Source organism: Myotis yumanensis, unplaced genomic scaffold, assembly GCF_028538775.1.
Source record: "Myotis yumanensis isolate MYYU_CA2020_CCGP unplaced genomic scaffold, mMyoYum1.0.hap1 SCAF_5, whole genome shotgun sequence".
In the NCBI taxonomy this organism is placed as follows: Eukaryota; Metazoa; Chordata; class Mammalia; order Chiroptera; family Vespertilionidae; genus Myotis; species Myotis yumanensis.
The window spans coordinates 55,225,056-55,252,917 of NW_027223756.1; the positions used below are offsets into that span (position 1 = coordinate 55,225,056).

General features: G+C 38.7%; 1 protein-coding gene across 4 annotated transcripts in view; it reads right to left on the bottom strand.

The window, feature by feature from the left end:
* Window positions 1-27,862, bottom strand: part of LRBA (LPS responsive beige-like anchor protein) — a 554,804-nt gene that overhangs the window by 293,911 nt on the left and 233,031 nt on the right. For all 4 annotated transcript variants that reach the window (XM_070415300.1, XM_070415301.1, XM_070415299.1 and 1 more), the window contains one exon: window positions 2,125-2,291. In XM_070415300.1, coding sequence (XP_070271401.1) covers window positions 2,125-2,291 — 167 coding nt within the window. The remainder of the gene's footprint in view (window positions 1-2,124; window positions 2,292-27,862) is intronic.

Consider the following 27,862-nt stretch of genomic DNA (forward strand, 5'->3'; position numbering starts at 1 on the left):
TGTATAGAATAATAGAGTGATGCCTATGAATAACTTTGTTATAGAAACAGTAATTATTTCTACACATATACATTTCACAATCCATTTAGTTCTCCAAGATACTTCCCTATACCAAAATCACTTCGGAGAAACAATGCTTTCAGGTTGGTAGCACAGGTATACTTGTGCTATACAAAGGTACAGCTATCATGGGAAAGAATTTTGATGTCATAACAAGGGCAAACACTTGTCATAAGTTACCTAGAAGTTTTTAATTTTTAAATTAAAAAACTAATTTCAGTTTAAAAATACTTTTTAAATAATTAAACAAATATGTATTGAGTTCCCAATAGGGGCATGGCAAAGTAATATCCTAATGTTTTCAGTGCCTGATGTCAAGTGACTACTTCAAATCTGAAACATTGAAGTATCCTGAAACTAAAATTCTCAATACAACTTCCCAGCCCCAAACACAAACCATTAGATGTTGCAAGCTAAGGCACCAGAGAGCTCTGACCCAGTAATTTATGTCATTTCCATGACTATTCTTGCAGCTGAGTTCAACTGCAGTAGGATTAAAACAAACAAACCTGGTTCCTGCCTTTATTCATTCAGTTTCTTTCCCAGAAGTCCTTGACCTGCATTCATTTTTTTGAACACCAAAAATGACATGCCCAAAAATGTAATTTTATTTAAGTATTCTACATAATAAGCATCAGGAGATATATCTACTCTATGTTTTGTTTTACATATTTGCACTAAAAACAAAAACATCCCCTATGTTCATTGCAGCACTATCTACTATAGCCAAGACATGGCACAACCTAAATATCCTTCAACCTATGATTAAAGAAGATGAGGTATGTATATATAATGGAATATTATTCAGCCATAAAAATGATGAAACTGCCATTTTGTGACAATATGAATGAATATTAAGAGTATTGTGCTAAGTGAAATAAAACAAAAAGCAACAAATAAAACAAAACAAAACAAACTCATAGACATGAACAGCAGTATGGTAGTTACCAGAGGGAAGGGGGGGTGTAGGGAATAAAAAGGGTACAGGGGGTCAAATACATGGCGACAGAAGGAGACTAGACTTTGGGTGGTGAGCACACAATGAAATACACAAATGATGTATTACATAAAATTTTACACCTAAAATTTATATAATGTCATTAACCAATGTTACCCAAATAAATTTAATTTAAAAAATATATAACAAGTAGCTTTCAACTCAAACAGTTTCAAGTTCAGCTTTTAAAAATTTAAATTATTTTCTATTCACTGGAAAATTTCTAAAGCTAGACTTCGAAGTCTGCTAGACACATTAGATGTTTAAAATACAAGTGAAAACCAGTTACACCTATATAATATGCAAGCAATTATTTTCATTTTCATTTTTTTGTTGTCTTCTAGCAAAAGTTGTACAGAAATGAGGAATTACAAAATATCTCTAATGGCAAATTAAAGAACTTTTTCATTAACATTACTTAAATAAGTCAAAGCATATTTCTAATATTTGTAGCATAAAATGTTTCAATCAGACTAAATATCACAATTTGTCTAAGTTCCGTAGTCCTAGAAGGTAATTTAATATTCTGTTTCTACAGTCAGAATCAAAAATAGCATGCTCAATTTAGTAATCTTAGAAGAAAGTAGATACAGTGAACAAAACTTTAAGGAGGGCATTTAATCATTTTTATCATCATATCCTTACAATTTACAACTCAATCAAGAAAATAACACATTATGTTTTCAAATGTAGGTGTTAAAAATTCAAAAGTATAAAATAGGAAATGTTGCTTAAAATAAAATATTGTAATTATATAAATTCAAATATAGATGTAGCTAATAAAATCATTTGATTAACTACTTTCCTTAACAGTTCACTTCAAAATGAATAAATATATGAGTAAACAAATTTTTAGAAGTAATTGAGGAAAATGAAATACCTACAAAGATCTATAGCTGCACCCATACTGGTTTTCTCTTTCTCCTTTGCTTCAAATTCATAGATGATAAAATACAAAATTAAATTACTCTGTTCTTCATCTGGCCTTGATCATATCCAAAGCCATTTATCTAAATCTAGGCCTTCTATATAATATCAGGGCCCAAATCCTAAAGGTATTACTTTACCTCAATGCAGAATTTCCCCAGGCTCCATGCTTGTCTGTGAGAATGTTGATAATTTTCTGGATTAGTTGAATTGCTGTCACATGGTCTCGATATTTAGCTGCTCTTATCAAATGATCACACATCTTCTCATCTTCTCGCTTGTCTGCAGAATACTGGGCACAGAGTGACTTGAATAGAAAAAAGAAACATCTATTAATCCTATAAAAATATGGAAAAAAGCTTTAAAATGCATCATGAAATAATCTTCAATATGAACTGAACCAACCAAACATTTAAAGTTACTTTTATATCCCTCATTGACTGAATTAACTAATATTTAGTGATATATTATCCGTACAATACCCCAAGAAATTATTCTCTGAATCTATTTATAAAGGACACTCAGAAGTGGTCAATATTTTAACAGAAACCTGAAAAATTAGAAGCAGCTAGTCAAGGGAAGATGCAAGGGCCCACATTACAAGTAGCATTACAAAGCACTCCAAGCAAAGTGAGTAAGAGAAAGAATGACATGAGTTAGGCAGCTGCATCATTTAGTACTGTGCAGTTGTGCTAAGGAGTTTAGATTTTATTCTAATACAATGTGATACTAGTAGAAGTTTTTAACCCCTAGAATGCAAGGGAGCGTGATTGCGCTCCTCCTGTCTTTCGCCAAAAGTGCTGGGAGCACTATCAAAGCTTCGAAATGGCATCCAGTTCTAAGTCTGCTTTTATTAGTGATGATGATATTGCTAAATATGTCAATGTAGTAAAGGTTTCCTTAAGTTTTTGAATATGTAACTTCATTTACTTGCGATTCATAATTTTTTTCCTAAACTGCTGTAAAATCAGCAAAAATGCCTTGGCAGTTTTAGCATAGTTCCTAGGATATTGGTTGGCACTCAAACAGTTAAGCAGTGAAGTGTTGTGATTTATATATTAAAATGATCACTACAGACGCCATTTAGAGAATGGAATGTAGTGGGATAAAAGAGAGACCAGGTACAAGGTCGCAGCAGAGGTCCAGAAAAGAGACTATGGATGGCTTCCAATAGTGAACAGCTAGTTCTCAACACCTTGAAAAAATGAAAAACAAACAAACAACAACAACAAAAATCAGTAAGGGCTTTTAAACCCTAGCTTTGCAATAAGGACCAGCAGCACTAGAGTCACCTAGAAACTCAGGGAAAATGCAGAATTATAGGTCCCACTCCACACCTACTAAATTAGAATCTGGATTTTAATAAGATTCCCCAGGTGATTCATACATTATTAGTTTGTAAAGTGCTGTCTTAAGACATCATAAGTTTTGCTGAAAAATTTTAATATTCTCAATCACCAGTTTTCAAGATGTTTATTTCTTTTCTTCTGGAATTCAGATACTCCTGGTATCATGTTAATGCTATACTACCTAGTTAGTTAATTGTTTAAAATAGAAAAGCAAAGATTAATGTATATTTGATTCTTGATTCTATTCATATGGTCTGTTGGGATCCACCCTGCCAAATACAAGCTCACGTACACATGTACACTCAACCTATGGTAGGTAACAAAAATTTGATGTTGGAACAAATAAAACTGACTTATACTGCCTGCCTTTCCTTCGGTATACCAGTTATACCTACATAGATTGTTGCCACACATTACCCCCAGCACTGCCCTAGCAACGAGAGGGCCCTACTTTTCCGAAACCAATAAGAATAAAATCCCTCCCACACTGAAAAATTGACTCAGGGAAGGGCACTTGATCTAACTGGTGCATTAAATGAAAAGGTCAGGATATTTATTGATACTTCCTTCCTCTTAGGGTGTAAAACAGGAAGCCCATAATTCCAGAAGTTCTGAAAGCTCTCTTTGCACTATGAGGGAAGCTAGCCTGAGAATGAAGCCAAACCCAAAGGGATCAGAGCCAGGAGCATTATAGAAATACAGAGCTTATTACAAATGGAACCACGAACTTCTGGATCATAGACCAGCCTATCTTTAGGCATTCTACGACACTTTTTATGAGGACCTATAATATCCCATTCATTCATTGTAGCAGTATGAACTAGGTTTTGTGTTCCTAACACAAAAGTAACCCAATAGACATGGTGTTTATGTACATGCAAAAAAGTCAAATTATCTCTTAGTCTGTGCAAAACACTTAGCTATGGAGATCAAAGGTTGGATTATCTTGATAGCCCCTGCCCTGGAGAATTCCCATTCTGTCTAGATTGGGAGGAGGGAAGTGGTAATAAAAGTTATGTCATTCATATTAAATCACTGAAGCTAAAAATGCTTTTTAACAGGAAGGCTTGCAAAAACTAATGAGGAATATTCAAAATGCTATAAAGAAAGAAAAAGGAAGATTTTAAGAAGTCATTTTTGGATAGGAATAAAGAGAACCTTAAAGCAAAGGCAAGACAGAAAATTTTCAGGAAGGCAGAAGCAGGACAGTTTGATCCAAGTATAAAATACAAGTTAAAAAAAAAAGAAAGAAATTCTGAAATGCATAATAAGGATTGAAAACTGCCACTAAGAATCAGAGTACTATATATATATATGAATATGTAGTGTGTGTGTGTGTGTGTGTGTGTGTGTGTGTGTGAGAGAGAGAGAGAGAGAGAGAGAGAGGATGTAAGATTGGGAAGAAAAACAAAAATCTGATTAAAGTATCATCCTTGGTAATATCTCCTGTCAGACTTGGGCAACTAACTCAAGCTCTTTTGTCAAATTGTCCTCATCTAGAAAATGAGAGGATTATAATGGCTCTAAAAATTGGACAATTCGGAGATTTGGGACCTCTGAGAGCTTAGTTTTTGTACACTGGTAAATGAAAACTAGTTCTTTTATTTAAACCTTCATGTGGAGAAAATAAATCATGTTAGAAACTAGATTAATTTACAAGAGATTAAAGGCAATTGTCACATGATATATTAAAGACTGAACCAAACAAATCAGAGGATAGTTCAGCTTGTCAAAAATATGATTTGAACAAATAAAGAAAATGATTCAGAAATACTTAAAGGATAGGGGGAGAAAGAAACAGTTAAAGAAATAGTAGTTTAAGTGAAGATAGTGAATTACTCTATGGGATAAAAGTGTCAACTGCTCTGTGATATTTTCAGAGGTTTACTCCAGAACTAGGCAGCACTTTAGAGGTTATATCAAATCTATCCCTAACATATACTAAAACATGTAGGACAAAAGGGTAAACATTTGCAGAATTTTTATACCCACAACATTCCCTACTATATCCATAATCTGCCTTTGTCTAACATCATAAGAGAAAATTTAAATTATTGATGGAAAATAGAAAATCACTGGCTTCTATACTCCCCTGAAATACCGTATGACTTCATGTTAAATGGTACTAAAATCACAAAGAAATGCATAATTTAATACCCTATTATTTCTACCTTTTATTCATATTAAAATAGCTTAACTTTACCAAGTTACATTTTATAAGCATTTGATAAGCTGTAAAAGATTTTTCTTGAAAGGGCATAATCCTAAAAAGAGTCCAAGGTAAACTAAATAGTAAAATGGTTTAAAGTGTTCTTTAATGGATCCTCCTTTACAATTTAAACAGCAACTTTTCATATCTGACATAAAATCTATAGATATAAATCACATTAAAGGGCTATTCTTTCCCGATTATCAATCTCTGTCTCATTGTGGAACATTAGAGTCACATCTGACCTTAAAACATGATAAAAGGAAACCAAACAAGAATGTTTTGTAAAGATACAATGAACTCATATCTATTTTTTAAAGTATCTTTAAAATGTAATTTGAACATATCCTTATTAAAAACCAATAATATATTCTATGTGTGACATATCAAAGTCCAGTACATACAGATCATGAATATCTGCTTGAAGATCAAATCTATGTTATTTACTGGTGGGTTATATACTTGTGTATGTGTGTGCTTGTGTTTAAAGACTAACTGGAGGTATTCTAAGAAACCAAGGGCAAGTCTAATATTTTCATTCAGTTTTACTTTATATCAACTTCTCCGTTTTAAGAAACACATAAACTAGGTAATATGACATCAAAATGACCGCAAAAATATCTGAATCTAAAAAAAAAAAAAAAAAAAAAAAAAAAATGAAACAAGCATCTTGGGAACTAACAATTCAAATGTATTTGATTATTGCTAAAGAAATCTAAGATTTATTACCAAAGCATTAATAAATTTAAAATAACATAAATAAACCCACTTCTTAAAGAACTTCATTTACTTGCAGAGAAAATATTAAAAAAAAATAACCAAAGGGAGAAACAATTTAGACTGACCATTTATAACTTGACCATTCTGGCTCTTTAAATGTAAATGAAGAAATAAAGGTAACATCACCTGTAGTCTTTCCTTCCAGATGTTAAATCTCTACCTAACTTTACTATCTGTCCTTTGCATTTTCAGAGAGAAGTGAAGGTAAAATTTAGCCAATTCCTCCAGTTTCCTCCTGTCAGCTTGCTAATCATCCCTCTTGGTGGTCAGACTTTTTTTTTTTTTTTTTTTAAATATATTTTATTGATTTTTCACAGAGAGGAAGGGAAAGGGATAGAGAGTTAGAAACATCGATGAGAGAGAAACATCGATCAGCTGCCTCCTGCACATCCCCAACTGGGGATGTGACCGCAACCAAGGTACATGCCCTTGACCGGAATCGAACCTGGGACCCTTCAGTCCACAGGCCAACGCTCTATCCACCGAGCCAAACCAGTTAGGGCTTGGTGGTCAGACTTTTTTCTTTATTATTCCCTATATGAAACTATGGCATTTTCTCAAGCCTTTGTGAAATTTATCTTGGCAATATTATTCACTCCCACATTACCTACTATTATCAATTTGAGTCATGGCCCGGTGGCTCAGTTGCTTAGGGCATCATCCAGTACATTAAAAGGTTGCAGGTTTGATTCTGGGTCTGGATGCATTCAGGAGGCAACCATCAATGTCTCAATGTCTCTGTCTCTGTCTCTGTCTCTGTCTCTCTCTCTCTAAATCAATAAAAACAAATCCTTTGGTAAAGATTTAAAAAAATTTAAGATGGTAATTTGAAGGACAAACTACTAAAGAAGAAAAAGTTAGACAAAAAGATATATAAATCTGAAGGTCCTTTTGATTATTTTATTTAATATCCTCACCTGAGGATATGTTTTATGGGGTTTTTTAAATTGACTTTAGAGAGAGGGAGGGAGAGAAGGGAGGAAGAGTGAAACATCAATGTGAGATGGAAACATCAATCGGTTACCTCCCAATCACGCCCTGACCAAGGATCAAACCAACAACCTAGGTATGCATGTACCCTGACCAGGAATCAAACCTGAAACCTTACAGGAGGACAATCCAACCAACTGAGCCACCTAGCTAGGTCAAGGTCCCTCCCTTTTGATTCTTTATCTGAATAGATAATGTGAAAAAATAATATCTGAAAAGTTGCAAAATAATTGGAAATTAAATAATTCATATTGAAATGACTTACGGATCAAAGATAAAATCACAAACAAAATTAGAAATATTTGTGGGAATTGGCTAAAGCAGCAGTTAAAGAAAAAACCTGTAAGACAGAGGAAGATATAAACAAGTGGAAGAATATACTGTGTTCATGGATTGGTAGATTAACATCATTAAAATGTCCATACTACCCAAAGCAATCTACAGATTTTATGTAATCCCTATTAATATACCAACATCATATTTCACAGATATAGAACAAATACTCCAAAAATTTATATGGAACCAAAAAAGGGCAAAGGATTTGAACAGGCACTTCACAAAGGATATTCAAATGACTAATAAGTACACAAAAAGAAAAACTGAAATAAAAACCACAATAAGCCATCACTATATATCCACTAAAAGGGCTGTAATTAAAAAGACCAACAATACCAAACATTGGCAAGGATATAGAACAAATGGAACTGTCATACCTACCTAGCTGGTTGGAGTGTAAAATCCATAACTACTAAAAAAAGTTATTTGGCAGTGTCTTGTAAACTTAAATACAGGGTGTCCCCAAAAATGCATAAAAACTTTGAGTAACTATAAAGACAATGTTTATTAAAATACATTTTATTTTCAAAATGTTATAGAATCTACAGAAAAGTGTTTGTACATTTTGGGGGGCACCCTCTATGTAGTTACAACAGCACCTAGCAATTTCACTCCTAGATATTTCCTCAAAAGAACATATTTACACAAAATATATTATATGAAAATGCCCCTAGTTCTTTTAGTCATAAAGCCAAACACTGGAAATGACCCATTATCCACCTATAGACAAGTAGATAAACAAAGTAATACAATTCAGCAATGAAAAGAGACAAATGAGTGATACACACAAACAATGTGGATGAATATCAAAAACTTTATGCTATCCAAAAGAATCCAGACATTAGAGTACCTACTGTATAATTCCACTTATGTGAAAGTGTATATTATGTGAAACTATCCATAATAACGGAAACCAGATAGGCAACTGCCTTGGGTTAGGTCTATGTACTACCGGTATGTGTGGAGGAAGTTACCACAATGATTCACAAGGGAATTCTCTGAGATAGAAATTCTTTGTATCTTTACAGTAACAATTACACAGGTGTATACATTTGTCAAAACTCATCAAAATGTATACTTAAGCCGAAACCGGTTTGGCTCAGTGGATAGAGGGTCGGTGGCCTGTGGACTGAAAGGTCCCAGGTTTGATTCGAATCAAGGGCATGTACCTGGGTTGCGGGCACATCCCCAGTAGGAGATGTGCAGGAGGCAGCTGATCGATGTTTCTCTCCCATCGATGTTTCTAACTCTCTCTCTCTCTCCCTTCCTCTCTGTAAAAAATCAATAAAATATATTTTTAAAAATGTATACTTAAAATGGGTGTGTCTTAATACCTCAATAAAGTTTATTTAAGAAGTTTTAGAAATTGAATAGGCAAGGAACGAACAGAAAAGAAAGTAGTAAAAGTACTCATATGCAAAAATAAGCTCATACCAAATAGGTAAGTACCCTAGTCAAATCAATAGAAGACAGATTACCAATAAAACACTGAATAAGAAGCAGATACTTCACAAAAGTAGTGTCTGTGTGCCCTAGCCAGTTTGGAACAGTGGATAGAGCATCGGCCTGCGGACTGAAGGGTCCCAGGTTCATTCCGGCCAAGGGCACATGCCCGGGTTGCGGGCTCCATCCCCAGTGGGGGGGGGGGGCGGGGGGGGGGGGGGGCGCAGGAGGCAGCCAATCAATGACTCTCTCTCACCATTGATGTTTCTCTCTCTCTCTCCCTCTTCCTTCCTCTCTGAAATCAATAAATATATATTTTTTAAAAAGTAGTGTGTGTGTGTGTGTGTGTGTGTGTGTGTATGACACAAACAGGAGAAAAAAATGTATAGCTTGATATGTAAATAAAATAAAAAATAAAAGCACAATAAGGTACCATGACAGCTAACAGAATGCTGAAATAAAAATCACTTATCAGCCGAACCGGTTTGGCTCAGTGGATAGAGCGTCAGCCTGTGGACTCAAGGGTCCCGGGTTCGATTCCGGTCAAGGGCATGTACCTTGGCTGCGGGCACATCCCCACTGGGGGGCGTGCAAGAGGCAGCTGATCGATCTCTCTCATCGATGTTTCTGGCTTTCTATCCCTCTCCCTTCTTCTCTGTGGAAAATCAATAAAATATATTTTAAAAAAAAAAAAAAAATCACTTATCATTTTTATGAAAATGTGAATTAATGGGAACAGCTATACATTGCTTCATTTTTGCAAAACAGTGAAGCAAAATCTGTAAAAATGAAAACATGAATACTTTACGTCAAGTAATTCCACCCTACCAAAATGCATGAGCATGTATACCAAAAGGCTCATAAAATAGTCAAAGCAGAATTATTCATAATAGTTAAAAATGGAAAACAATCTAATTGCAGGTCAACAGAAAAAATTATGAAAAGCTAATAGTCTACTCACATACTGGTAAAGTATACAGCATTGAAAATAAAATAGGAAAATGTGCCCTAGCTGGTTTGGCTCAGTGGATAGAGAATCAGCCTGAGCACCGAAGGGTCCCAGGTTCCATTCAGGTCAAGGACACATGCCTGGGTTTCGGGCTCGATCCCCAGTTAGGGGGCGTGCAGGAGACAGCAGATCAATGATTCTCTCTCATCAATGATATTTCTATCTCTTCTCCCTCTCCCCTCATCTCTGAAATCAATAAAAATATTTTTTAAATAAAAAATAACAATTAAAAAAAATAGGAAAACGTAGAAGCCTGAATAAATTTCATGAACATAATGTTGAACTAAAAATACTACATCATCCCTCTGAGGTTGTGGGTGGGAAGAGATCAACCAAAGAACTTAAATGCCTATATGAATAGCCCATGAACACAAGACAATAGGGTGTTGAAGGTCTGGGGCTGGGTGGGGGAGGGCAGGAGGGGCTGGAAGGGGTCAATTGGGGGAAAAAGGAGGACATGTAATACTTTCAACAATAAAGAATCATTTTTTTAAAAATAATAAAGTAATTACATAGGGTGTCCCAAAAGAATGTATACACTTAAACAGCCGGTAGCTCAATTCTGAAAATAAAATGTATTTTAATAAACACTGCCTTTATAATTTTTCAAAGTGTATGTATACATTTTGGAACACACATATAAAATAAAGTTCTCTTTTTTACCTCCTCTCAGTTTGGCCAATAATTTTCTACAGAAACTGGGGGGAAGGAGGAGGTAGATGTCCACTGTTAATAGTAAAATGCAGTTCCTTTGTAGAGTACATGGAATCAAACTACATATCATTCCATTTCAGGACATATAGTTCTACCTTCTTTCTTTCTCATGGCCACAAACAAGAGTATTACATTTTAGTCAACTAAACATACTTTATAATAAACACTTAAGTGTATACTACCTTACTTCCCAATTCGTCCGAAAGTCACACTATAAATTACTTGTCTCATTGGAAAGCAATTAAAAGGGAAATCACCTAAGGGGCAAAAAATTAAACAATTTTTTAATATTTCACTTTTGGAGGTTTTTGCTTTTAACTAAGATTTAAAGTCAAATTTGAAGAAAAAAGTTATCCACAGAAATCTTACAAAGACTCCTGAAAAGCAGACTTAGAAAAATGAAAGCTTAAAAACCTCTATAGCAACGAAAGTCAACCAATGACATTGTGTGACAGCCACCTTTAATTCTGAAGTGATTCCTCTGTCATCCAACGACTCAAAGTATTGATTTCTCTCAGCATGAAAAAGCCGAAGCCAATGAAACACGTATAGCATCATCCCACCCGATAATAGCATTCAAGGTTAAAACAGGCAGAACGCTTATCAAAGTATCTCTTCCATTTCTTACTGTTTTAATGGATGGATGCAATGTGTTGGGCTTTAACTCTCTAAACTGCAGTCTTTAAACAATATTTTTAAATAATTTGAAGAATAAAATAGGTCCTAATTTTTTACTATATACTATTTTTAAATGTCTTAAAATGTTTTAAAATGTTTTTAGATAATTGTAAAAGCGAGATAACTCTAAGAAGGCTATAGTTTCTACTTGTGTCAAATCCACACATAATATTATGTTTTTATTATTTCATTAGAGTTACTTATTAACAATAAACACACCAAAAAATCCTCAGGTAAATACTAAAAGCTATTTCTTCAAAAACACCTGCATACATCATATATCAGATTTAATATGATTAGAGGCCCGGTGCACAAAAATTTGTGCACTCAGGGGGGTCCCTCAGCCCGGCCTGCGCCCATTCACAGTCCAGGACCCCTTGGGGGATGTCCACCTGTCGACTTAGGCCCACTCCCCGGGGGATCAGGCCTAAGCTTACAGTCAGACATCTTTCTGGCAGCCAGGGAGCCCTCGGGGGATGTCCGACTAAAGGCTTAGGCCCCCAAGGGATCGGGTCTAAACCGTCAGTTGGACATTCTTAGTGCTGCCACGGAGGTGGGAGAGGCTCCTGCCACCACCTCTGCGGTGGCCAGCCATGAGTCAGCTTCTGGCTGAGTGGCACTCCCCATATGGAAGTGCACTGACCACCAGGGGGCAGTTCCTGCATTGAGCGTCTGCCCCCCGGTGGCCAGTGCGCATCATAGCAACCAGTCACTCTGCCGTTCAGTCAATGTGCATGTTAGCCTTTTATTATTATTACTAGAGGCCCGGTGCACAAAAATTTGTGCACTCGGGGGGGAGAGGGGGTCCCTTAGCCCGGCATGTGCCCTCTCGCAGTCTGGGACCCCTCAGGAGATAACGACCTGCTGGCTTAGGCCTGCTCCCGGGTGGCAGAGGGCAGGCCCAATTCCTAGGTGCAGCCCCTGGTCAGGCTCAGAGCAGGGCCGATTGGGGAGTTGGGGCGCCGCCCCCTGTCATGCACAGAGCAGGGCAGATCGGGAGGTTGCGATGCCACCCCTAGTCACGCTCAGGGTAGGGCCGATTGGGGGGTTGGGGCGCTGCCCCCTGTCACACTCAAGGCAGGGTCGATAGGGAAGTTGCAGCGCCACCCCCTGTCACGCACAGAGCAGGGCCGATCAGGGGGTTGGGGTGCCGCCACTGTCACACTCAGGGCAGGGCCGATGGGAAGGTTATGGCTCTACCCCGTCTCACATAGAGCAGGGCCTGTGCGGGGGTTGGGGCACCGCACCCTGTCACACACAGAGCCGCAGGGCAATCAGGGGGTTTGGGCGCTGCCCCCTGTCATGCTGATCCCGGTGCCGGGAGGCCTCGCGGCTCCGCTGATCCCGCCCGGCAGGGTCACAGATCCGGGTCCCAGACCGCAGACAGCCTTGCCTACTGCCGCCTGCCTTCAGTATGCAAATTAGCCGCCATCTTGTTGCTTCAGGGTGGGGGTCCCCACTGGGGTGCCTGGCCAGTCTGGGTGAGGGGCTGAGGGCCGTTTTCAGGCTGGCGGGCGACTGAAGCTCTAAACCTCTCCTTTTTTTCTTTTTTTTTATTCTGGCATTTATTTACCTTCTATGGCTGTCACTGGAGCTGAGAGCCAGCTTTCTCTCTGAGGCTCGGCTGAAAGCAGGTTGCTGGCCTTTGTTTTCTGTATTCGAAACAATGTTGCGACTCCAGCTCTGAGATCCTGGCTGACTGACAGGAGGTTTCTGGGGTTTTGTTTATCTTCTATAAATGTTACAATGTTTCCAACTGAAGCTCAGAGGCCGGCAAGGCAGGCGGGGAACGGGGAACATTGGAAGCAAGCCTCCCTGTTCACATCAGCTGCCTGGCTGCCGGCCGCCATCTTGGCTGACAGTTAATTTGCATATCTCCCTGATTAGCCAATGGGAAGGGTAGCGGTCGTACATTAATTACCATGTTTCTCTTTTATTAGTGTAGATAAGCTTTTCAGAAGTATCAGGTAAAAATAGACATGAAACAATTAAGCCAGTGCCAGGCATACAGTAGTAACACCTACATTTATTGTAGGCTTAGTCAAGAAGTTAAACTACACAGCCAACAGTCCATTTCTTCCACCACTCAGTATTGAAAGATGGGAATAAAAATAATTAGAATATTGCTAAAAGAGATATATGTTGTGTACTTGGGAGAAGTAAGAAAGAACTATTTAGAATCCGGGAGGGTTACACAGAGGAATGAAAGACTAAATAACTGTTCACCAAGAATAAACAGCTCTTTTAAGATTAAAAATAAAAATAGCATCATAATAGGCAAAAATAAAAAAAAAAACAACTAAGAGAACAAGCTCAAATAAAAACCTTTTTAAAAAGCAAAGATAAGCCCTGACTGGTTTGGCTCAGTGGATAGAGCGTCGGCCTGTGGACTGAAGGGTCCCAGGTTCAATTCCAGTAAAGGGCATGTACCTTGGTTGCGGGCACATCCCCGGTGGGGGGTGTGCAGGAGGCAGCTGATCAATGTTTCTCTCTCATCGATGTGTCTAACTCTCCATCCCTCTCCCTTCCTCTCTGTAAAAAAATCAATAAAAATATATTTTTTAAAAAAAGCAAAGATAACAAAACAGAATAAGAATATGTAATATGTAATTACTAGAGCGTTTCTTTTTAAATATCCTGATATGTGCTTGTTTATATGTTCTTTGGGTGCCTAAAATATTTTTATCCATTTCCTTTATAAAAAAAATGTTCTTCAAAGGTAAAACACTTAACACAGGGACCCAAGATGGCTGTGTGGCAAATGCCTGTACTCATTGCCTCCCACAACCACATCAAAATTACAACTAAAATACAGAATAACCATCATCCAGAACCGCCAGAAAGCTGGCTAAGTGGAAGTCCTACAACTAGAGAAGTAAAGAAGAAAGCACACTGAGACTGGTAGGAGGTGCGGAGGCGAGGAATGGGCCAGCCTTGCACGCACGTGTGCAGCTTTTTTAATTGGGAGGAAGATCACCTATGCAGAGGCCACCCAGAAGAGCAAGGGGTCCCAGCCCCACAACAGACCCCCAGCCCAGGGTCCCAGAGCTGGGAAAAGAAGTCCCTATGGGCAGTAAGAACTACTGGCTGTAAAAACCAGTGCGGATTGGGGTTGAGTGACACACAGGCTGCTGCAGACCCAGCTGCTCCTCTTAAAAAGCAAGCACAGCCAACAGAAATTACAAGCTCCCGCTTCCTCTGAGCTCCAGTGCCGGGCAAGGCTCTGGGGGACCCAGACACATACAAGGAGAAACTGGACTGTCTGGCTTCAGGGCAGGAACGTGGGGGCAGCTTTCTTCCAGACAGAGGTGCTCACAGGGATCATTGTTCCCATGCTGGGATTTCCCTGGTTGCAGGGCTGACTGGCAGCCATTTCTGTTTGCTCTGCCTGGTGATTCCCTGAGACCCCACCCCATCCTATTTATAACCCCACCGAAGCTGTGTGCAGTGGCTTTTGCATATAAATGGCCTGTCCTTCCTCAGGCTAAAAACCTGTCAAAAAAGCTGCAGCTGGGTCAGGGAACCCCAAACCTATCAATAAAAGCCCAAGACCCAGCACCAGCACCAGCCTATTTTGCTTCACAGCTGGGCCTCATCTGGGCACCTCCAAACCTGATACAAAGAGGATGAATCTGCAGATCTCTCTGCAGCTCCTGCTGGGAAGCCCCAGACAGTGGCTGATTTTGCACCCCCCTGGAGACCCAAGAGACAGTGTACCCAGTGGTCAGTGTCAGACCACACCAGATGACAACTCTTCACATCCATAAGCGGCACACTCAAGGGGCAGACTCAGTGAACACCAAAGCCCCACTGAAGCAAGTCCTGCTCCATAAGGGTGTCTCCTGCACAGCAGTTCTCCCACTGTAGTCACAGCTGGTCCCCACAGCCAATTGGCCTGGAGGTCAATTCCTCCCAGTGATACCAAGAGCAATCAAGTCTCAACTACAACAAGACTGTGTACACAGCCCACAAAGGGGTGCACCAAGAGTGTCCACCTCAGGTGACTGGGGAGGCTGAGCCACTGGGCCCTATAGGACACCTACTACACAAGGCCACTCTATCAACTCAAGGAGACTAAGTAGCCCTACCCAATACATAAAAACAAACACACACAAAATGTGGAGACAAAGAAACATATTACAAATGAAAGAAATGGAAGAAAGCAAACTACTGGATATAGAGTGCAAAACCAGTTATAAGGTTACTCAAGAATCTTCCAGAAACCTCCAAGGTACTTAGTGAGACTTTCAAGGATATTAGTGAGAATGTCAAAAAATGGAAAAGAAATTAAGCATACAATGACTGAAATAAAGAATAATATACAGGGAGTCAACAGTAGACTAGAGGATCCCGAGAATCAAGTAAATGATTTGAAATATGAGAAAGCAAAAAAACACCCAACCAGAAGAGCAAAAAGAAAAAAGAATCCAAAAATATGAAGACAGTGAAAGGAGCCTCTGGGACAACTTCAGGCATACCAACATCCGAATTATGGGGGTTCCAGAAGAAGAGAGAAAGCAAGATATTGAAAACCTATTTGAAGAAATAATGACAGAAAACTTGCCCTACCTGGTAAAAGAAATAGAGTTACAAGTCTAGGAAGCACAGACAACCCCAAACAAGAGGAACCCAAAGAGGACCACACCAAGACACATCATAATTAAAATGTCAAGGGCAAAAGACAAAGAGAGAATCTTAACCATTTGTACATCATAAGCGTCTATAGATGCAAGCAGCAGACCTTTTTTAATTAAATTCAAAATATTGTGGCAGTTAACTGGTTTAAAGGCAGTAACAGAAAAGCAGTTAGTTACCTACAAGGGAATGTCCATATGACTGTCAGCTGATTTCTCAACAGAAACGATGAAGGCCAGAAAGGAGTGGCAAGAAATATCCAAAGTGATGAAGAGTAAGAACCTACAGCCAATATTCCTCTAACCAGCAAAGCTATCATTTAGAATTGAAGGTCAGATAAAGAGCCTCACAGATAAGAAAAAGTTAAAGAAGTCCATCACCACCAAACCAGTATTATATGAAATACTGAAGGGTATTCTTTAAGAAGAGGAAGAAGGTAAAGATAAAAAAATATGAACAACAAAGTGGCAACAAATACATATCTATCAACAATTGAATCTAAAAATCAAACAAATAAAAAAATCTGATGAACAGAATAAACTGGTGAATGGAATAGAATCTGGGGCATGGAAATGGAACAGACTGATGAGTCTTAGAGGGAAGGGGGTGTGGGGGGTGCAAGAACAGATGGGACAAAGATCTTATATGCATTAACTACAGAGATAGGAGGGTGGCAAGGGCCTGGGGCGGGGTGGGAACCGGGTGGAGGGGAGCTATGGGAAGAAAAAAAGGAATATCTGTAATTTTCTCAGCAATAAAGATTAATTAAAAACAAACAAAAAAACAAAAACACTTAACACAGAAATAGTTGAGTATATTTATAATGCTTAGCTGACTATTGTTATATTACTGTAACTTCTTCATTATTCAAATGTACTAACCGACTAATTAAAAATAACACATCTGAGTAAAAGGTACTGCTTCTCAAAGTATCTGCAATAAAGAATGAGTTTTTGGTTTTACTTTTTTGAAATATATTTTTATTGATTTTTAGAGAGAGACAGGAAGGGGGAGGGATAGAGAAATAGAAACATCTATGTGAGATGAAACATTGTTCTGCCGTCTTCTGCACAACCCCGAATGCAGATCTAGCTGGCAACCCTAGCATGTGCACTAGATGGCACTCAACCAACTGAGCCACACCAGACAGGGCTGGTTTTACTTTTTAAAATACATTGAAAATTGATACTTTTTGAAATAATCTGACATTGCCCGACATTCAAGCTATAAAAGAGCTTAAATACATATTCAATTTCTGTAGTTATCTCTTTGTGGACTAGTAGCTAGCAGCTTGGTCAACAGACCACATTTAAGTAGCACTAGTATAAACCTTCTATAATAATAAAAGGATAATATGCAAATTGACCAAATGGCCGAATAGCAGAACAACCAAAAATGACCAAGCTATGACACTCACTGGCGCTAGGCCAGCCAAGGCGGGGGTGATGTGATTGGTTGGGGACTTGGCCATCACTCCATGATTGCCCTGCAGAGGGAAGCCCAGGCCATGGCCAGTGGGGCAGTCCATCAATCGGGGGACTGCCCCAGGGCCCAGAGGTCAGCTGGGACCTGCACTTCCACACCAGACATTGGTGCTTTGATCGCCAGCCAGGCCTAGGGACCACACCAGTGCATGAATTTCATGCACTGGGCCTCTAGTAGGTAAATAAAAGGAAACTATTTTTATCAACTCAAGCACTGCCATCTTGTTTTCTATAATAAAATACTTGATCTTATATTCAGAGCTTTACTGATAAACAATAAGTAACAGAAGCAATATTCTAATTTCATAAGAGCAAATTCTAAGTGATAAATAAGTGTTGTATGAAACACACTATGAAGATTTCAAATTTCCTTAGTTTCTTCTCTATCTTTATTTTAAAATTCATTAAGAAAATGCAATTTTTACACTAACCATGATTTGGTCAACTGTTACGATAATTATGACATATCACAAGGAAATCTATAAGGAATATATTCAGACCTTTCCTTGGAAGAGATTTTTTTAAATATATTTTTACTGATTTCAGAGAAGAACAGTGAAGGAGAGAGAGACAGAAGCATCAATGATGAGAGAGAATCATTGATCGGCTGCCTCCTGCATGCAACCCTGGCATGTGCCCTTGACCGGAATTGAACCTGGGACTCTTCAGTCCACAGGCTGTCGCTCTATCCACTGAGTCAAACTGGCTAGGGCTTGGAAGAGATTTTTAAAAGCATTAAGAGGTCGTTTCCTATAAAAAAATATATATTTTATTAAAATATACACAGCATATAATGAGGAAAAATAGATTTTTCAGTTTGTATATAATTTGATCAATGCTGCTCACAGGTATAAGTTAAATTTTACCTAAGCTATACTTCCCTTACTTTTTTCTAGCTTCCCATCTTGAATGGAGTGGCCAGTAATACAGCTCTGTTATTTGAAACTAGAGAGGCATCACAATTTTGAAACAAAGGCAGAAACATCAGCTCATTTAAAAGTGGTCTTCCTTTGCCCCAACAATGATAGCTCCTATAGTTTCACAAATGACTCTATAAAGTATTCTGCTTTTAAGTGTGTGTATATACATTGCCCTGTAGAGGTAATACTAGTATATACATACGGCCTTTTCAAAAGTTACCCATAGAAGATTGAGAACAAAAAAATGCTGTGAGCCCGTTTTTGGTTTTTCTTTTTCTTTTTTTTTGGTTAACCCTCATCAGAGGATATTTTTCCATTGATTTTTAGGAAGAGTGGTAGAGGGAGAAACAGAGAAACATCAATGTGAGAGAAACACATCAATTGGTTGCCTTCTGCAGGAGCCCTGACCAAGGCCCAGGACAGGGAAGAGCCTGCAACCCAGGTAGGTGCCCTTGAATCAAACTCGGGACCCTTTATTCTGCAGTCCAACACACTATCCACTGAGCCAAACCGGCTAGGGCTGAGCCCAGCTTTTAATCTGGCCATTATCAAGAAGCTAAAATAGAAAGTGAGACAAGTTGAAACACATTCTGGAAGAATCTCTAAAAATAGTGCATTCCAGACTGAATACACCAGACATTGGAAATATACTGAGAAGCATTATCATTGCATTATCTAGGTGTAGAGCATATACCAGAACATATATGGAAGATTGGGGTGGGAATTTCCCTTCAGGAATTTGATGGCTCCATTGTCAATGAACCTGAGAAAGAAAAAGCTTGGACTAAGAAAGAACCAATATTCTTTTCTAAGACTGGAGACAGGTGGACCTGGGCTATAATAAGAATGAAAGTGGTCAAAGAAGGGAGATGAACTAGCCGCTGCAACATGGCAAAAGTACAAGGGCTACAGAGAAAGAGGTCAAGAAAGGGTCAAGCAAAAACCTCCTATCAGAATCACAACCACATCCAGTAGTGAGTTTTATTTTCCTTTTCTGCATTGTGACGACCTTCTACCATTGCTGAAAAGCCACTTGTATGACAGTAAGAAGTAGCTTCCTGAGCTCTGACATGCAGTGGTCTGGATGTAGACCCTGTGGCAGAGGTAAGAGTCCCAGATGAACTGTGACATATAAGCATTCTTTGGGAATTGTCAGAGATTACTTAGAATAGAAAAATGAATACTCTCTATTTCATAGAAACAATAATAGCTGCATTATTGAACACTTAATATACAGTCAGAGTAGCAGGCACTTTGACAAATCCCATTTATTCTTCAGAAAATTACTGTAGGTAGGTACCATTATTATCCTGATTTTAAGATGAAACAATGGAGAGAAATTGCAAGTAAAGTGATGCTCAAGGTGATGCAACAAAGGCTCTTACATGAAAAGCAGTAAATGTCAGCTGTTCAAGCTGGACTCGGAAAAGGAAGAGAGGCACTTGAGACTTAACTGTAAACACTGCTTGGACAATGAGACTTCAAATAACTTCAAGCCCTAGTAGTCTAACTCAGCAGATAGAGTGTTGGTCTGTGGACCAAAGGGTCCCGGGTTCGATTCCAGTCAAGGGCACGTACCTTGGTTGCAAGCTCCTCCCCTGCCCAGGCACTGGTCAGGGCTCATGCAGGAGGCAACCAATCGATGTGTTTCTCTCACATTGATGTTTCTCTCTGTCCTTCCCTCTCTCTTCCACTCTCCCTAAAAATCAATGAAAAACTATGCTTCGGTGAGGATTTAAAATGATCCTATATAATAAAAGGCTAATATGCAAACCAACCAAACAGTGGAACGACCGGTCACTATAACGCGCACTGACCACCAGGGGGCAGATGGTCAACACAGTAGCTGCCCCTGGTGGTCAGTGCACTCCCACAGGGGGAGTGCACTCAGCCAGAATGCAGTGAGGGTGGCAGGAGCCTCTCTTGCCTCCACAGCAGCGCTAAGCCGTCAGTCGGACATCCCCCGAGGGCTCCCAGATTGCAATAGGGCGCAGGCCTGGCTGAAAGACCCCCACCCCCACCCCAAGTCAACGAATTTCGTGCACCGGGCCTCTAGTAATAATAATAATAATTTCAAAAGGTTAATCTATGTTTTATAGACCACAGTAAAGCCTTTGACTGTGTCAATCATGAGAAACTCCTGATGCATAACCTGTATTGTGGACAGAAGGCACTATCAGGCCTACAGGCTAAGGTGTCAGAGAAGGGTGCATTTTATCTCCTTATTTAATTTGTACCAAAAAACTTAACGTACAAAAAACTGAGCTGGACTCAGAGGAAGGAAGAGTGAAAATTGGTAAGTGAAATATCAGTAACTTAAGATATACAGATGACACTCTTATGGGCAAAAAGAAACGATAATATGAAATGACTTCTGGTGAAAGTGAAAGAAGAAAGTGCCAACACAGAACTGCACTTAATGATTCAGAAAATATATACAACTATAACATAGACAATGAAGACACTTAAATTTTTATAGAGGTAGCTTACCTTGCTTGATTCTGTCACCAATTCAAATGAAGACTGCAGCCAAGAAAGCAAGAGAAGGATGAGATTCAAAAGGGCAGCAAAGGAAGAATTAGGAAAGATCATGGAGAGCAAAGAGGTGTCTTTGGATGCCAAAGCTAAGATCATTCATACCCTCATATTTCCAATTCCTATGTACAGATGCCAAAGTTGGAAAGTGAAAATGGCTGACAGGAAAACAATGGCTCATCTGAAATGTAGTGTTGAAGGAGAGCTCTACAGATACACTGAATCACCAGAGAAACTACCAAGTAGGTTCTAGAACAAGTTAAGCCTGAAAAAGGCAAAAAAGACAAAAGTGAAGTTGTCCTACTTAGGGCACATCATAAGTGGAACAAAAAAGTGATGTCTCTCTCTCTGTCTCTCACTTCCTCTCCCTCTAAATTCAATAAATACATTTTTGGGTTAAATCAATGAATTACCCAGATGGCATGGCTCAGTGGTTGAGTGTCAACCTATGAACCAGGAGGTCACGGTTCAATTCCTGGTCAGGGCACATGCCCAGGTTGTGGGCTGGATCCCAATTTTGGAGCATGCAGGAGGCAGCCAATCAATAATTCTCACTCATTATTGATGTTTCTATCCCTCTCTCCATCTCCCTTCCTCTCTGAAACCAATAAAAGTATATATAAGTAGAGGCCCCGTGCATGAATTTGTGCACGGGTGGGGTCCAGACAGCCCGCTCTGATGGGGGCCCATCGGGGCGGGCTGGGGGCAGGGGGGGCATGGGAAGTTGGCCAGCCCTGCCCCTAATCAAGGTTGGGGGGGCTGATCGGGAAAGAGGCCGGCTGGGGAGAGGAGCTGTAGGAGGTTGGCCGGCCGGCCCCACCCCCAATCGGCGTGTGGGAGCCCGATAGGGGGCCAGGCCAACCGGGGGAGGGGGGGGGGGGACCGCGGGAGTTTGAGGGGGGGCCAATCGGGCCGGTTGGCTGCCGCAGTGAGCGCCATAGCGACCAGTCATTCCATCGTTATGGTCGCTTGACTTTTATATATATATATAGATAGATAGATAGATATACACACACACAGATACACACACCAACTCTACTGTTCCATTAAAAGATGACAAAATTTAACAAAATTCTTAATTAGAAAGAAAATAACTCAACAAAACAGAACTAAATGAATATTTCATAAACAGATATACTATCCCTCCTTCAGCTCAAAGACTGTATCATAATTATTGTGGAAACATCAAAGCATCTCTACTAAAGTCAGGAACTAGAAAAAGTGCCCATTAAAAATAAACCTCAGAAGGAAGGTAGGGGAGGGTGGGGATAAGGGGGAGAGATCAACCAAAGGACTTGTATGCATGCATATAAGCCTAACCAATGGACACAGACACCAGGGGGGTGAGGGCATGACAGGGGGGCAATGGGGGCATAAGGACACATATGTAATACCTTAATCAATAAAGAAAAAAATAAAATAAAGAAAAAAATAAAAATTTTAAATTTAAAAAAGATGTAATGTCTTCTATATAAAAGTTTTTAGATAATGCTAACATTATCTAAGTAATGCAAAAATTTAAGAGTACCAAGAAGGTATTCTAATGAACACCTATACTTTTAGTAAAAGAAATAAAAAATGAGCCCTAGCTGGTTTGGCTCAGTGGCTAGAGCGTTGGCCTGCGGATTGAAGGGTCCCTGGTTCGATTCTGGTCAAGGGCACATGCCTGGGTTGCGGGCTCGATCCCCAGTGTGGGTCGTGCAGAAGGCAGCCAATCAATGATTCTCTCTCATCATTGATGTATCTATCTCTCTCTCCCTCTTCCTCCTCTCTGAAAATAAAATATATATTTAAAAAATAAATTAAAAAATGAGAGATGAAACTACAAAGAGAACCATGAGAAGTAAAAAGCTAATCAGAAAACCAGTGGGTAAGAAAGCCAAGCAGAAAAATTCTTAATGGAAGGGTTGATCATCAATGTCCAATGATGCAGAGATCAAGGGAAATGAGGAGTGAAAAAGAGCCACTGGGTAGTATGATTAGATCATTAATGACAGTCAAGAGAACATTTTTAACCCTTTGCACTCCGCTGTGCCCTCTCAGGGGACATCGGAATTCTAGCATATCACTCAGATGTCCCCTCTCAGGGGACATTGCAGTTTATTAGTGATTACGGGGAATTGAGTTATTTCAACGCAACTTTTTGAGACATGCATGTTTCCCTGAAGTTTTATCTTGAAATGGCACAAGAAATTAAATCAAAATATCGTAAAATTACTAAGATATATACAAGAAATGTCAGCGGGTTTTGTGTCGGACGAGAATGTGAGATGCGTGCTCACGACGGTCCGAGCACTTCGCGACGCCACTTGAAAAGAGCGATAAGGGGAGTTTGTAGAAGAAAGGTCGGTTTTCGAACATAGCGCGCACTGTATAGTGAGATATATAATTACAAATAAACAAGTCTACATCTGGAGGAAAAGATTTTCAAAGCTGAGCTCATTTTGGTTTGAAGCTTCCAGCAGTGCACATAGATCTAACGAGGAGAAAATCGGAAAAGTGATTCTTTTCTTAGTGAATAAATTGTTTGGTGAAAGCTATTTTGGTAAATATCATCTTGTCAGTTAGTAATAACAATTAGAAATTTTCAACCCATGCATTTATTCATATTTTTTATTAGAACAATGGCAAAGCGTCCAACCACGAATGAGTCTCATGACACAAGTAATAGTGAAGATGAGCTCCAGATAGACCTCTATACAGACACGTTAGAAAGACTAACTGTAGAACAAAACGACAGCAGTAATAGTGATATCGTTCAACCTAGAAGGCGACGAATTGTTCGCATAGATAGCGAAAGCGATAATAGTAGTACGGAAGAAAACACATGGCAACATGACAACGTATCGTCAAGTGAAGAGTGGGAAGATGTTACCGAATCGGACGTTCCTCCAGCCACGATAAATTTTGATTTACACAAAGAAATAGCCGGACCACAAGTCCCGAGTAACATAAAAGAGCCCATAGACTATTTCACATTATATTTTACTGAAGAATTAGTAGACAGCATAATAAAAGAGACAAACAATTATGCCAAAGAAGAAATTAGAAAGAAACAGTTGCATACAGAAAGAATAATACTACGCTTCTTGCGTGGAAAGATAAAAGAATTATTACCATGCTCACCAATTATTATAACACAAACCTACAATCTACCCAGAGAACATTACGCAGTGGACATATCGTAACAGTCAGTAAGCCTGAAATGGTGTTAGAATATACGGCAAATATGGGCGGTGCGGATCGTGCGGATCAATACGCTTCAACGTATTGTTTCCTCCGTAAATCGCTCAAATGGTGGAGGAAGTTATTTTTTGGGGGGTTGGAAATGTGTGTGATAAACTCATACATAATGTATCGCATTGAAAAACAAACACGTAATGAAACACCAATGACACACCACAAGTTGGTCAAGACACTCGTTGACCAATTAAAGGGCGATTTTCGTGTATCGAGAACGCGTCCATCCACATCTTCTGCGGACAATAGATTAAACAATAAACTACATATTCCCGATGTGGGACAAAGAAAACGGGACTGCATTGTGTGTTCTAACAGGAAAACACCTGGTGGCAGGCGTCAAACCACTTATTACTGTCAAACATGCACTAATCAGCCTGCAATGCATATTGGGGAGTGTTACAAAACTTATCATACTGTACAAAATTATAAACAATAAAATATTGTTTTTTTTGCAAATATACATTCCTCGATGTCACCCAATTCATATAAGTCCAATATCATTATAATACGTTACTTGGTTCCAAAATTATACTAAATAATACGAGGGTCTGTAAATGCACGTTTCCGCGGCAAAGTAGCGTCGAGTAGCTGGTAGCCAATGTCCAGAATGGTTCGGAGTGCAAAGGGTTAATTTATTTGTTCCAGGATTGAGATGAAAAGGAAAGGAGAGAAGCCAGGTAGCAAGACAAGTAAAAGGGGGTGGAAAGTAAAAACACCATTCTAGCAAATAGTCTGACAAATTGAAAAAGCAAAGTAAAAATGGAAACTTGGGAATTCTAGCAGCATTTAACATGGTTATCCAGCTTCGATATATGATAATTAGAGGAATATAAATATATCAACACAGAAGCTAAAACGTACTTCCAGAGAGATCACTCAAAAGGGAAAGAAAAATAACTCCCAATGTATTACAATAATATATGCCTTGTTAAAGAAAACCACAGAGGGCAGTTAATGATTATAAAGATAGCTAATGATATCAAGTAAAAATAAGACCTTTCAATCAAAACTACTCATAACAGTAAGAGGCCTATTTCATACTTAATGAAGGCCCAGAACTAAAGTTCATGGTATTCTTAAAACAGGTATCAAGGCAGATCTCCCAAGTAACAGAAGCACATCACCTAAGGATCTTTTTCACATTAAAAATCCTATTAGAAAGAAAACACTAAAAGGTAATTGAATTTCCCTCAGTTATCTTCATCTCTGTCAGCTCCTGCTACAATAACTTACTCTCCAGAGCAGAGATAACTCAATTCTGTCCAGCAAGCATATGTTATGAATCTCCAAAGCAAACTTGTCTAAATCATTCTGATCTTCTATCAAGGTTGGCTGTGGATATGAACTCTGACAGAAAGCAAACAAATTTATTTTTATCTTTTCAATAATTCACCTCTTCATGCTTTGATGGAAGAAATCATGAGACAAATACATAAACTGCAGTTATGTTATAAAGTCAGATGAAATGGTATCCATGACTTAAAAAAAAAACATTTAATTAAGAAAGTTATCAGTATATAGCAGAATTGGTAAACTACCTGAATGTTCAAGTTGTATCTAATAGTTTGAGGTCAAGAAAAAAATACTATCAATCAGATGCTACCTATAATGATCTCACAAATAATATCTCAACTATTTTATCCTTGAGTAGCTTTTAGTAAAACATACTTTAGAAAATACAACACTAGAAAATTCATTTCCAAAATAGAATGTACGAATAAATAACAGTTCTTATAAGAAAAGGTATTTCCTACCTGTATTCAATAGAAATAAATAAAAAAATAACCTAACTAAAAATAAAGGGCAACAGTAGAAATCATGTGTTTCTTAATTTAAGTTATAATCTACAAAATAATAAGTTTATTCAGAACATAAATTAATCTAAACTCAAATAATTACTGAACATACCTTTCTTCTGAAAAGTTAATTTAGATTAAATTTCTCAAATGAAGATACTGACTTGGCTATGCATGACCTTTTAATTCTACACTAGTTGCAAAAACAATGATAATAATAACAGTCACTAACACAGTTTACAATGTGTTTTAACCCACATTATAAAAAATTTTACTCTCCACAAAACACCTTCAATTAAGGTTCCATTATATCCATTTTACAGAAGGGAAGCTAAGACTAAGAGAGGTTCAGTGAGCTTTTCCTAAGACTTTGCAACTGATAAATTATGGAGCCTAGAACCTGAACATCTTTCTAGCTCCATGTTCCTGCTATAAAATAACACAATTTAAAACTTAGGTTACCCTTCAACACCACAGAGAAGCTCAAACATTGTAGCCAACAATGTTTCTTACAATTTTTAAATGTAAAGTGTGCTAACGTGTATTTTATAGTTTAAACTGCCTATTCTTTCATTTCAAGCCCAATCAGCAAATTTTGGATTGAGGAACTCAAAGCTGTAATTTGAAAGCCACCAATCATGGCCATTTGAAATACTATTATAAACACTCACACTTGCTGGTGAGAGGGTAGAAAATAGTTCTGCCATGGCCTTTCTCACTTAATTTAATTCTTTATATTTCCATAGAGAACTAGCATTCCCACTTTTAATCAGAAACAGAATCCAAATGTGTAGGCTGTAATTAGCATTCATTTATTGAACAATTATTTACTGAGCACCTACTATGTGTAAGGCAATGTTCCAGGCACTATGGAGAATGTGATAAAAAGACACCATAAAAGGAATAGTGACGTGATTAGTAAAGAGAGAACAGGATTCCAATAAAAGTCAAGACAGGAGAGAGTAGCCAATAGCATTAGATATGGAGATGAGGTTAATTGAAAGGAAAACAAAGGCAGAAGAATGCTGGTTTGGTTACATTGAGGTCACTGGTAATCTCAGGAAGTTTCCAGAGGGAGTGAGCAGTAGTGGTGTTAGAGACCTGGAGAGTATTATGCTAAGCAAAATAAGACAGTCAGAGAAAACTAAGTATTACATGAACTCACTAATATGTGGAATGTAATGAGCAAAATAAACCGATGAACAAAACAGACCCAGAACATAGAAGGATGGAACAGACTGACAAATCTCAGAGGAAAGGGCAAGGGGGGTGGGGAGAGATTAACCAAAGAAGTTATATGTATAATAGAGGCCCAGTGCACAAAATTCAGCCCTAGTAGATGCTGGCTGCCGGCCAGGGCCTCCCTCCCTTCCCCCAGCTGCCTGCCACCACCGCTGTCCAGGACCTCCCTCCCTTCCCCTGGCCGGCTCTGCCCCCTGGTAGAACTCCCAGATGAACTCCCAGTCTAGGGGACAATTTGCATACTACACTTTTATTATATAGGAAAAGGATATGCATAACCCATGGACACACACAATAGTGGTGAAGGGCTTGGGGGAACAGGGCTAGGGGTAAGGGGGGAGTAGAGAATACAGAAAGTCCAAGAGGGGTAAAAAAGGGGATATCTGTAATATTTTCAACAATAAAGATAAATTAAAAAAAATATATTGGCAAAAGAAAAAAAAATCAAACACATATGGCAAAATGTTACAGTTACTGGATCTAAATGATGAGTATTCATTATAATATCCCTTCTA